Source organism: Cinclus cinclus, chromosome 10 (genome assembly GCF_963662255.1).
Source record: "Cinclus cinclus chromosome 10, bCinCin1.1, whole genome shotgun sequence".
Lineage (NCBI taxonomy): Eukaryota > Metazoa > Chordata > Aves > Passeriformes > Cinclidae > Cinclus > Cinclus cinclus.
This window is the reverse complement of record NC_085055.1, coordinates 14,686,077-14,699,397: the sequence shown is the minus strand read 5'-3', so window position 1 is coordinate 14,699,397 and position 13,321 is coordinate 14,686,077. Positions and strand designations below refer to the sequence as shown.

General features: G+C 37.7%; 1 protein-coding gene across 1 annotated transcript in view; it reads right to left on the bottom strand.

Moving 5' to 3' along the window:
* Positions 1-13,321, bottom strand: part of SLC9A9 (solute carrier family 9 member A9) — a 174,636-nt gene that overhangs the window by 81,469 nt on the left and 79,846 nt on the right. The window contains exon 9 of the mRNA XM_062498885.1: positions 12,741-12,829. Coding sequence (XP_062354869.1) covers positions 12,741-12,829 — 89 coding nt within the window. The remainder of the gene's footprint in view (positions 1-12,740; positions 12,830-13,321) is intronic.

Below are 13,321 nucleotides of genomic sequence, written 5' to 3'. Positions count from 1 at the left end.
AGGCAGCCAATAAGGGTCTGGCATTTAAATTAAATGTTGCCTCCAATAAAATTTGGATCTAGCTCTAGATCATTAGTCCATAGAAAAGGGGATTTCTGAAATGTTTTTTTTTCAAACATGGCCCAGTTTGTAAGAGGGGGAACATTTTTAGATCAGTATCTCCTTTTCATGCAGCACAACCAACTTTTGCTAAAATACTGCACCTTAAGTAGTACCTAAAAGTAACCCCAGCACGACCCTGAATGGAAGCTGTCACCAAAAGAGAGGGGATGTGATGGTGCTGCTGCTCCTACAGCTTGTCAGCTTTGGTTCCTTTTGGTTTCACAAACTAGAAACAACCATTTTCAAAGTGCTTATTTATCTTAAATTCCTGAGCTGGGATGTTGCAGGCACGAAGGAAGGAGTACCCCAGTGCTCTGTTGTCTCAAGATTATGTGCTCAGGGAATCCTGCAGTCCAAACTCGCTCAGTTTATTTTAGCAGGACTGGTTTCTGCAAGGATTAAACAAGGGTTCTGCTCCATATGGGGTGCAATAGAGTGCAGCTGGAAAATTGAAGGGATATAAAGAACTTTTGACAAGTCAGCAAATAATGGTACGACTGGAATAACTGTGTTCAGGCTGGATTTAGAATTTTTTGGGAATATTGATGCCTCTTCCATTCCCTGATAGAGGCAATGATGGTAATAGAAAATGAGGAGGCTGTTAACAGCCTGTGCTGTCCGGGATTAAGCAAGAATTGTTATGAAGCTGAAATCAGGGAATAGACTCTGTGTAGAAGAAAAAGAATAAAAAAATGTAAGATAATAACATAACTGAAAATGAAGCTAAAGGACATATTCTGAACAACTTGACTGATACTTTCTTGGAAGGTTCTTCTGGGGTGGACAATCACTGACCATGTGAAAGTGGGGACATAAACTGAGAGTTAAGGGCTATGTGGAACAATGGTTAAAAAAATAAGCAAAAGAAAGAAACAGCTAGTGGCTTTTGTTTGCCAAAGCAAACTTCATGTAAGAAAGGAGAGCTAGTTGCTTTAAAACATGACTGTTCTTTTTCTGATCAAAGAAAAATAGGAATGTTCTCAATTTAATATAGTTATAGTTAAAATGGCAATGAGCTATTAGAGCCTTTGCATCTCTGCATGTATATTAGAATTAGAGGAACTGCTGCTGATTTTTCAAAATTAAAACACAAAATCAATCTCATATTTCCCTTTCATTCCTTTCAAGTGTGTTTTTAGTTTTTCTGTGACCTGCCACCACAGTCCTAACCTCTTACCAGCAATTCCATTCCTAGAGATGACAAATGCAATTTATTCTATTTCAGTTTTTGGAGAGGAAATACACTCTAATACTAATTATTGAAGTAGGTTCTTAAAAAGAGTTTAATTCCTTGCCTTGTATGTTGGAAAGAAATTCAGCTAGTCTTTGATGCATTAGGAATTAGTGACTTATATGGGGGCCTTTAACCTATCAGGACTAAAACCAAAAGGTTCTTATGAAGTCTGTGGTGTCTTTTCTTCATGGCTATGAGATTTCAATTTCACTATTTTCAATCTGACAGTACAGGACAAATACTTGCCCTCTTTGCATCTTTTCTATAGAGATGATATTGCAGCTTCTACCTACCAATAGTGATGTTTCCCTTCTAAATCTGTAAAACTAAGTCTGTGGAAATAAATAAAGCTGTAGAACTATAAAATAGGAATTACTCTATTTAACCTAAACCAGACAGCAGTAGCAGTGTTTATATGCATTTTTCTGATGCCATGTTGGTTTTTTTTTTTTTTTTTATTTTTATTCAGGGCCTAATGTAAGATTAAAGGATTTTTGCTAAATAACTTTTCTAGTTTTGGTGCAACAATTATTTGTTCAGGGTTTCCCATATTTACATTGCTTTGTTTATTGAGGCTGGAGGGGAATGGACACAAGGTCTTACCAGTTTTCAGCCAGGCAGAGTATCCTCACACTGAGAATTGCTCTTGCTCTGGGGACAGTGTTGAATAGTATGAGATCCTTATGATATCAAGCTCCTTTTCTTTTTCTTCAAGACCTGTTATTGATAATTGATTGAGACAACTTTTAACTATGTTACCTTGGCAGAGTGCCACCCTGGAGATACATTGGGCAGAATTATTTGCAATTACTCTGCAATTCCAACATCAGTACCTGAAGCAGGATACTGAATTAGTATGTGATCTGCTCTTATACGTCTACATGTGGGAATTTGGGGAATTCTTTTGTTTCATTTCTACAATCATCTTTAAACAACTTCCCTGCTTCCTGATATAGGCTCCTATTCAAGAATTGAGATTCATTTGGACCAGAAGACTGAGAAATGTGAATAGCAGCTGTGTTCTGTGTGTCACACTTTTCCCCGTGCCTTTTCTCATCTAACAGTCCTTTGCACTTAAAGCTGTAATCTAGAGTGCTCTATGGAGATGTGATAAATGAGACACACCCCATTTCATTATTGTAGGTTAATGAAGGTATATAGGTACCAAAATACGTACAAAGCTAGGGTGCTTATTTGAATCCTAGTCATGATTTAGACATTTAGTCTGAAAACTTTTGACAAAGGGCTTTTTTTAGCCCTTAATTATGTGCACAGACGGTACCATGAGAAAGAGATTAGCTACAGTCAGCTGTTTAGTATGTCTTGCACTGTGCTACCATTTGGTACAAATGTCTCTTTGGAAGGTAGGAAATCCATTAATCGTGTAATGGAAACACAGCTGTGCAGTCACTAAAAAGGATGCTGGCAAGGGCTTTAGACTATTATAATGCCTTATTTGCATGTATTTATTTTCTTCTTGCAGCTTATTGTGTGAGAATGCTAGTGTTACCTGCATACTTCTGAAAGTTTTGACCAAAGCTTTTGTGCAGTTCTTATAGGTGATAGGAACTTTGCAGATAACAACAGATTGTAACCCTTGAAAGAGAAATGTGAGGAATCAGCATTCGTGCAAAAATAATGTAAGTTAAAAAGGAGAAACATCAGACTGCAAGAAGGGATCTATGTCAGCAGCAGTTTGATGCTGTAAGGAATCACACAACAGCTCTGATTCCTTAAGGCCTCCCAGTGCCCCAGGGCGCTCTGGGCAGGGCAAAAGCATTCCCGTTTAAAACAATTTAAAGCAAAAAAGTAGCCAAGCTCCCAAAGCAGCAGACTGCTTTGGGTGAGGTCAGTCCCCATTTGCAGCAGAACGCTCCCTGCTCTGCAGAGATCTCAGTGTAGCCTCTTTAACCACGCCAGAAATAGCATCTTAATTGTGTTTCCAAACACAGGGCTCACAGGAAGAGCAATTATGGACCTGGTGACACATACTCATGCAAGTGTGAGGCAGCACAGGGTTCTAATTAAGGAACCTATTACTAATACCCTCAACATTAAAAACTATTTTAACCTATGTGCTGAACAATTTTACTGCATTCCAATTTAGCAGTATAATGTGCTATGCACAGAAATGCAAAACAGTTTTTTTCTAGAGATTAACTCCTTAACTGAAGAATTTATTGATAAATCCTGTATAAAAATCATCTAACACAATAACGTGAAGTGTCAGTGTTTCCAAGCTAGAGAAAATTGTTACCATTGGGACATAGCTATATTTTAAGTAATAGACTGAGTGTTTTTACCTCTGTATTATTATATATATTTAGAACTTGCTCATTTATAGCATAAGCCAAATGTCATTGAAGTCAAAGGGCTTTGGTTCATAATATAAAATTCCACTAAATTAGTTGTTCATTAGTTCACACCTGTATGAAAAATTAAGGAAGACTTAAAAGAAGAATCCTATCTTTATTTTTTATCCTTGTCACAAGTTCTCAGATGAGGGAGTTCTGACTGACTACATTTGAGGGAATTGTTGTAATAATAAACTTTTACAAAACATGAGATTGTAAAAGTTGTACTTCGAACTAAAGTTAACCGTATTTGTTCTAAGTATGGGATGTTAAAGGGCACTCTGCTCTGTCTCAGCCCTACGTGCTGATGATGTGAAAATATGTTCCTAACCCTGGACTAGATTGATTCTGGCTTGCCTTTTCTCTTTATGCATTCCACAGTTGCTGTTATAGGGGTGGCAATAATTAGGATGGGTTTGATTTCACAGGCTACATATATAGAGAGAATTCTCTTCAAAAACTAGATGTGCTTTTCACAAGTGGGGTACAAGGCTGGACATTTGCATAGCTGCAGAGTTAAAAACTAGGGATAAGTGCTAACTACCTGAAGTAGGGAGAAATATCTCAGAGGTCGCTCCTCCAACCTCTTGTGAGAGTTGACAGCAGCACAGCAGTGATCTGCAGAGCTCCACAAAGCTGTGTTTGGCTGCTGCAGCAGCTCACACAGCCCCAAGCAGTCTGACTCCACTGCACAGAGCACAACATAGGAGAGCCAGCCTCATTTGTGATTCAGGGCAGTTCCAGAGAAGCTATGCACGAGCCTCACTTTGGAAGTTCCTTACACATTTCTCCATATGCCAGTGAGATTTTGGCCTATCAGTTATAATTCCAATTGCTATATGTTAGCTAACTGCTGGCATCTGACACTGTGCTGTAAAGAGTAAACTACAACCTTAACAATCTAAGAACTTTATTAATATTTAAAGAAAATGTTTAATGTTTAAACAGATTGTAAAAACTTTAATGAAGCCATTTGGAAACTGGTTTGCATATGGTATTATGTTCCTTAGCCTACCAGCATCAAAAATGACATCATTTTTCAACAAGATAAGCTTCTCTGTAGAAATACTGCTTCATTACAGTTCTGGGTTACTTCAGGGTATTAATTACATTCGAGCGTTATTTTCCAGTTTCTGTGCTTAAGCAAAATGAAGGAAAATGGTTTTTTTCTTTGTTTTCTCTTCTTCATAGGTCCAAAGTACTTTTCTTTACTCTGTGTGTGTGTAAGACACTATATTCCTCATAAAACACTGATGACAAAGGGGCAGATGCTTGATGGGAGCTAATGAGGCCAGAGCACATCTGCACATTCTCAGTTAAGGAATCACTAATGCAGGTGTACAAAAAGAGGGGAAATGGAAACTACAGAATGAAGTATAGAACTGAATATTCTAACAAGATTTCTGTATATGGACACCCAATATTTTCAGTATTATGGACAGGAAAGCAGCTAATTTATTATATAAACCATAAATGATGCAAGTAATTACTGATGCACCAGAGTCATAAAGTTGGTTTACTCATAGCAATATTTCCTAGCTGTTTACCATCCATCATGTAGCTCACAGCTGAAAGAGAGGAAACAATTTCAGCATTTTCACATAAATTTAAGGGAAGTCACGTGTAAAGAGACTGCAGATTAACATTCTTTTAGCATGGTTAAGTAATCAGGAACATCAGTCAGATAATGAGGGATTTTGTTAAGAAATTCAGATTGAAAGACATGGTAGTATAATTCTTTCTGCAGAAATGAAGATTTTCTTGTGTTGTTATGATTCTTTTTGTTAAACCCATACAGTAAGCAGCTTTAGATTTCTTTATAGCATTACACTGTTCTACAGGGTTCCATAAGATCTTATGATACATCTGGTCAAACAATGCACCTGGCACATTTCCAACCTTCATCTTTTTCTGCTAAACACAGAAAATAGCTGTGCAGAGAACTGGAATTCATTGTACACTTCCTGTCAATTGCAATCCATTTAAAGGTAATAATTATTACAAGCACCACGCATGCGGTGCATATTCAGTTAGAGAAAAGCAGGCAATTGCTGAGTGAGGGCTGTTTGTGATGGACCCAGAGCTGCTCTGGCTCTGCAGTCAGGAGCACAGGGCTCAGCCAGCAACTCTGACACTGCTGGAGCACATCAGAGCCTCGGGAGGCAAAACTGGAGCTCAGAAGGGAAAGCACAGGACAAGAATGAAGGGCTGCTTCATTTCAGGGTACATAGGCTGGAGCTGTGATGATAGCTAATGTCTAGAGACCTCAGCTTTTGGACTTTTAGAAGGGTAGGAGATTCTGGCTTGTCTTGTTTCCAATATAGGTTAGTTACCTCAAAATTAGCAATAGGTTTTACCCACAGTTTCAGGCATCTGATCCTAATAGCCATAAGATAAATACTGCATAAACCATTATTTCTTTAAACTGTGCTTACAACCCTTTTATTTGAGTATCATTTTCTTCTCTCAAAAAGGAAAAAAAAAACCAAACAGGGACATTTCTATGTTCTCCCTGATTGTTTCCAACAGCTGCAAAATGAAGATTTTTGCTATAGGCCTTTTCTCAAAACAGGAAAAAAATTCTGGGTGAAATATCAGAAGATAAGAGTAAGGTATTTCCCTAATATTACTAATATCTGAAGCATTTAAGCAAAACTGACTAAAACATGGGTAAAACTATATGAATGCTATTCCAGTACAACTAAATCTTTCCAAATGCTATTATATTTTCAGACTCTTGTTACCAAAAGGAGCATCTTCTCTCCAGACCTGTCTATTGAGCCCAGGTTGATCACCCGTGCTTTTTCCTGAGAAGCACTGCCTGAAGCCTCAGTCTTTATCACTTTTGAATCTGAACTTGCAGGGGTTCAAGGAGGTTAGAAACTAGGGATTTTTGATTTTGTTCAGCTGCAGAAAGGGAACCACGAGACAGTGCCCATCAGAGCTAACTTTTCTGCTCAGTCTCCACTTAAATGGAAAAATGTTCTTCATGCATGCAACCTATTTAATGCTATCCAAGAATTTGGACTTCACTGGATTCTTTAGGCAAAGACCTCTTGTGTATTTTTTGAAGAGTGACAGACCTGAATGCTATGCATTAGTCAAAAAGAATTTCTAGTTTACTCTCAGAGGACTAGCCATCAAATATGTTATCTCATATCAGACAGGCAGCTATATGCCTTGGAAGATAATAACCCCCCCCCATTCTGGTACAAAATTCTCCTGTAGGCACTGTGATTGTGGTGTACTGGGAAAACAGATTCCTCCTGCACAGCACAGATGCAGAGTCTGATTAGAATCTGGTACTGGTGGTAACCTTTCTGAGAGATAACTTTTCTTTCAGCCTTTTTCTCTGCCAATCATTTGTGTAGAAATACCTGACCTCTTGCAGTGCCTTAAAGGTCATTTTTCCCTAAGAAGAGTTGCTGAACAAATCACATCAGCTGTCAATGAGAATGCTCATTTCAAAAGAAGAATTATCCTTGTGTATGCTCATGTTTTGAGGTATTTCTGCCTTGCTAATAATCCTAATAGTCTAGGACATTTTCCTGTAATTAAGGTTTTCCTCAGCCTTGAAATACTCTCAATTATTTTTTATAAATTAAGAGCCTGAATTAGAAGAGCCATTAAAACCTGACATTTGTGCATGTATTATTTCTAGAAGTATAAACTCATTATCTATCAACAGTCCAATGTTTGGCAACAGAAAATAGTAGGCATTAACCAGAGATAAATTAATATAGGCTGTGTAATATAGAAGCAAGCCCAGCTCTCTTGATGCGGTGTCTTAAAACACTCATACAAATAGCAGAACCAAAGCCCCCAGGCACACACATGTCCAGTGTGACTGTGCAGGGTTTAAGATAAAGGCACCAAACCATTTCATTTTGTGCTACAGCAACCTAGGAGGTTAGAGGGCTGCTTCTCCCCAGTCTGGGTGCTGGATATCTGGAGTGGGACCCTCACAAGCCAGATGCAGTTTGGGTGTTGGTAGTGCAGCATCATCTCCACCCAGCTGCTCTCCTTCTCTCACAGAAGGATAACAGCAGTAGCTGCAGTTCCTGGTATGTGCTTTTAACAACAAACTCAGGAGAAATCATTCTGCTACTGAAGCAGAATTGGCAGTGCATTATTTATTTTCTTATCAAAAGACAGCTGATGGGAGAATCCTGTAAGACAGTATCATGTATCTGGAGAAGGGAGATTTGTTGTTGCAGCGCTGGCTCTAGGTCTGCTTGTAGCTGGTTTATAAGATACATGGGCCAGCAGAAAAGCAATAAAATGTCAAGATCACAGTGATGGTGCTTCATTTGCATACAGACTTCAGTCACCTCCCTGCCTTTAGTCCTGCAATGCTCTTTTTAAAAAACATTGTGGGTATTCAGGTAGCACTTCTTTGATTAATTGCTTTTCCCCCCCTTCAGTTGATTTGGACAACTCCATTGCCATGCTTTATATTTACTCTACTGTTTTGCTTTGCTTCACTTCTAAAGTGAATCCCTAATCATGGATGGAACAGCTCCCCAGGGAAGTAATGCAATTTCAATCCCTGGAAGTGTTAAAAAAATGAGTAGATATGGCATGGTGGTATTCGGTTGATGATTGGACTTGATGGTCTTGGATATCTTTTCCTGTCTCAATGATTCTATTATTCTAAGTCTATATTGAGATTATACTATAACATATTAGGGTTAGGGAACTGTAAGGACTGTAGTTAGGGGACTAGATCGGTTGTGAGAAATTTAAAAAAATGTTTTATGACTTTTTTCAACCTATTTTGATTAATGTGATTAATTGGAATTAAATTGATATGCTGATAAACACAATCCTTTTACACCAAGGTGTCTTTGGAATGCAGCTTAATTTCTGATCCAGCAGTCAGCTGATTGAGCCCTAGCCAGTGTCCTTGTTGGAAGACATGTAGCTGCATCATCAATGAGCTAGGAACATGTTGAAAGTTTCATGCGTTTTCCTAGGATTTCCAGGAAATATTAGCGGCCCTCCTGCAAAGTGATGACTTTTATTAATCAGAGATAATGATGTCTGCTTTATAGCAGGGAGATGAAAATTTGAAGCAATCAGTACTATGTCCATCAGTGAGCAAAGCCCAAGGCCAGTCTGAACTTTGATTCCTCCAGTGCCAACTGATCTGCTCAAGCCTCCGAGTGAGACTGCATGTCTGGGTAAAGTCGTTCAGAAGTCAAGCAGCACTGAGCTCTCTTGGTGTGGCTTTACCTCATTCTCCTGCCTGTGTTAAACCTTGGAGGTGAAGGGCCACTGAAATCTTAACTCGGAATCCCTTGCACACAGCAGCCAGGTGCAGCTGAACAATGAGGCCAGCAGCTCTTATCTCCAAGGCAGCTTGTTCCCTTAATGGGTTTGCTATCAGGAGCAGCAAAACAGGTGAGTAACTGTTTAACTCCAAATGGGATTAGAAAGGCTACTACACCAAATTAGAGAAAACAACCTTCACCAACAGTTAGATACTCCTGTTTCAGAAGTGACCATGAGAACAAGGCTTAGATTGGGGAATGAAGGGAGGCAGGGCAGTGTGTGACATATTCCTTTGTTTGCTGGACATGCTTTCCTGTGTCTTCTTGTAATTCTCTGGCTCCTCTTCCATAGGTGATGCATTTTGGAATTCTCTTTCCAGAATTTATAACTTGCTGACACTATTTTGTCTGCAAAAAGAATTCTCCGTTCCGTTGCACACTTAACCAAGGAGAGGCATTGCCCTGCCCCACTCTCGTTGTTGCAGCTGCTCCCCAGAGTTAAAGGAACGTAACCAGAAAAGATACAACTCATTAGTAGGATGGATAATATTTATGGGCATTGGTCAGTACTCCACCACTAGGAAAATGCACTGGTCTTAGCTTGGCATTTGAGTGAAAGTGATAGAGGGCAGAGAGAAAAACAGAGGGAGGAATGTCATCTTCCTGTAGAAAACACAATATTATCCATGAATCCTTTTCAAGAGGTGACCCGTATGGACCTGTACCTCTGCCCGCTTTTAACAAACCAGGGATTCCTTTATCTCACAACAAACACCCTGCCCAGCCTCTGACTTACTTGTAGCAGAGCAAATCAACCCAGCCCAGCTGTACATCTGAAGCCTAGTGTAAAATCTGAGCTGTAATGTCCCAAGATTTAGAAGCAACTGTCTGGCTGCAGCATAACATGAGAGAAGATAGCAGCTGTAAATAATTCTGGAGAAAACTGCTCAGAATCAAATAGCTTTTGATCAGATCCCTGTAGTTTCATCTTCTCCTTCACTAAGGATACATTGGTTAAATTAAACTTTAAGTGCCTGAAATTCAGGAGCACTCTGTTAGACCTAACCTTGTTGCCATGGAGGGCAGGGTCAGTCTCACTGTTAAAATCATGATGGCTGTTGTCAGGTCTATGATGATGACTTAAAATTACTACCATAAAACACCACCCCTATTAAAAAATGACAGTAAAAACACACAGAATGTTTATAAAATACTTAATGAAAATTGGGATAATTGAATTGAATGAAAACTATCTAAAGCCTCCACTTTCACAAAAATTTTGTTATCTTAATTTCCTTATAAGACTGTTAAAATAATTCATTTATTTGTGAAAAGATTAGTGTTGCTTTATAGTTTCAGATACTGTAAGTTTCAGATGCTTGAAATCTAATATTTCTCTTTCATGGAATCTTAAACAGTGATGGACAGAATAATAAAGGTTACATGGGGACTAATAATTACACGGCATCTTTAAGCAGGCCTTTTTAATAGATGTTCTTAGATTCTCATTTAGGAAATGTAGAAAATTCTCATTTTACAGCAGTGACTGAAGAGAAACTTTTATTAGACCATAGGATGATGTATTATGGGAAATGCAGAACTTGGCACCAGGGTCAGAAATATCTCCTCTCTCACTGTATACTGGATTTTATCATCAAGCTATAAAATTTTTAAAGCAAGTAAAAAATGTAAAGAAAATTATGCAAAGCAGTAAAGAAAAAGTATGTTTAAAAACAGCTAACACAATTTTCCAATCTGATTTACAATTTTAAATCTAATTTCCATGGTTTTTGTTAGCTTCAGCTTCAGCCTGTTCACTGTTTTGTCAGTGTGCATTACAGTTCAGCACTCCTTTCTGAAAGATCTGTCACATTGTAACAAAAGAGAGAGACTGCTTTGGAATAATTCTATAAAAGAACTGAAAAGCCCTTGATTTTTGCCACTAATGAGTAATAAAAATGAATTAAGTTGGGAGCAAAGCCAACTATCTGAGCAACAATATTCACTGAAGATGCACTGAAGTTATATATGATTATGAGAATACCAAGTGTGTGGCTTATTAAATTTGCTTGAAGAGAATTCTTGGAAGGAGAGAAAGAAAGAGGCATTGCAGGTCTCACTGAAACAGCTGCATATTAAAGGGTAATATTTGGATTAGAAAATAAATTAGAAGAATTCAAAGGAATTCAACAACAGTGTTTGAACCATATCATAAAGGAGGCTGAGGATTAAGGGTTTATTGGGAAGATAAAAACAGATTAGGAAAGTGTGTATAAAAATCATAGCTCCATAGAGAAACACATAATCCCTTTTCTGTGTGTGTTCAAGGGTAAATTTGGTTTATTTTCACAATTTTGTTTTGCACTTGTTGAATAGGAGGGAATAACAGAGTAAACATGAACAAAAACCAGGATGCATTTAAACAAGATATTAGTTAATTCTGCAGCTGAAAAGCTTCATATGTAATTAAAAGTATCACAATCTTGGCTTATTTTGATTTTTTTTCCCTTGTCTCTCTCTAAGGCTATGCATCACTAAAATATGCAGATGAATCCCTGGAAAGCCTTCGATTTAAATTGTAAGTTATATGCAAGGGGAGTAATGGCATATGTAATTCAGTCTTTCTGCAAAACAGAAACAATTCTAGAGTAGATTTCAGTGTCGTTCCCTTACAATACACTTGTCAGAGAAAGGTTAGTTCTCTGCTGGAATACTTTCTGAAAGCATCAGCCTACTGCTACAGTAGAAATACAATTGAAAAGGGTTATCCTGTTCAATAGCTAACACTTTATTATGGGAGTACTGACCAGAAACTTTTCTGTGATTTAAAAACTGTGAGACTTTAGCAGTTGAACTGATACTGTGGCCAGTATTTTTTTCTATCAAGCTGTTTTTGATAGAAAATTGGATTTTTGATTAAATTGAGATGTGCAAGAAGTGATGAATTTTTCTACGTAAAATTTCCAACGCGTAAAAGAAAAGAATTGCTGATAAAGGTACGAGACTGCATCATGAAAATTATAGTATTGGGCCATAAGTTTCCATTTTGCTCTAGGAGATAGATTTTCTACAACCTGGGGTTCTTGGGACACATTAGTCAACGTTAAAAGGGAAGAAAACTGCATTTAAATGAGTTCTTAAAGGATCTAGGTAGTGGCAGGGTTGTCTAAAATTACTTGTGCTGAAAAGTGGTTTAAACACTGCAATGCCATAGATCTGAGAACAGCCCCAAGTTTTAAAAAAGAATTACAATTGTACTAGTCACTTGTTCAAACAAAAACCAGATGATCAAATTTCACATTTCAAAATAAATAACACAATGAAAAGAAAAAAAAAATCTCTATCTAATTATGATAATTTTTAATGAAACAGATATTAAATTACGCCATTGCTTAAATCTGTGGACCAGACTGCTGTTTATACAATGCCTTTGCAAAAATCTGCAGGGATCCAATCTTTCAGACCATTTCTCTCTTACTTACTAGAGCTCTTTCATTTCCTTAATTTTGAAGCATTTTTGTATGGAAGTTGGTGTAAGATGCTATCTCTATACCTGTCTGAGATTTCAGGTCTCTTGGGAAAAACAGATTCTTATGTTCTTATATTTTTTGCTTATCCTGGTAATTGTTACTGTTTTCCTGGCAAAATCTCCAGTCTTTCCCCTGATGAAGACAAGCCTCTTGCTTTGCATTAATGAAATACCATCCAGCTGTATTCCAGTAACTGTTAATCCTTACAGCAGTGTAAGACACCATGTCAGTTATTTCCATGTCCTACCTGTTTAGTTCTCACTTTAGAATCCGGTGACAGATTGTTGTAGGTGTAATGGGCCTGTGTGACTCCACAGAAAAGGACAGCAACAATACCTGAAATTCAAAGAAAAAACAGAGTTAGCTGCCTCTATTTTCTTACTTAGGCTTGCAGTAGGCAAGAAAAGCAAATTAGTCTGTTAACAGTTTTTTATAACAAAAGAAAATTGAGATATATGTTCTAAGGACAATCATGCTTTCATAGCATTTCCACTGTTGTGTATTTGGAAATTCAAAGGCTCTAGAAAATTTGTTACAGTTAATACATGGTATGATCCAGCCATAATCTAACTGACAGTAATTGTAAGTGTAGGACTAACATAATTGTAATATGTAAGACTTCAGACTATTAAAAAAAAAAAATTGGCAGAGGCTGAATAGGGAAGGAAAAAAAATTGTTACATTTAAATGGTTTGAGACCGCTTGGTACTGAATGACTGAAACAGGGTAAAATAATTTCAATCTGTGTCCGATTTTAGCTTATCACAAGCAGTGTGTAACAGTGTCAAGGTGAACAACAGCACACTGCTTAGAAGTGATGCTCTGGCA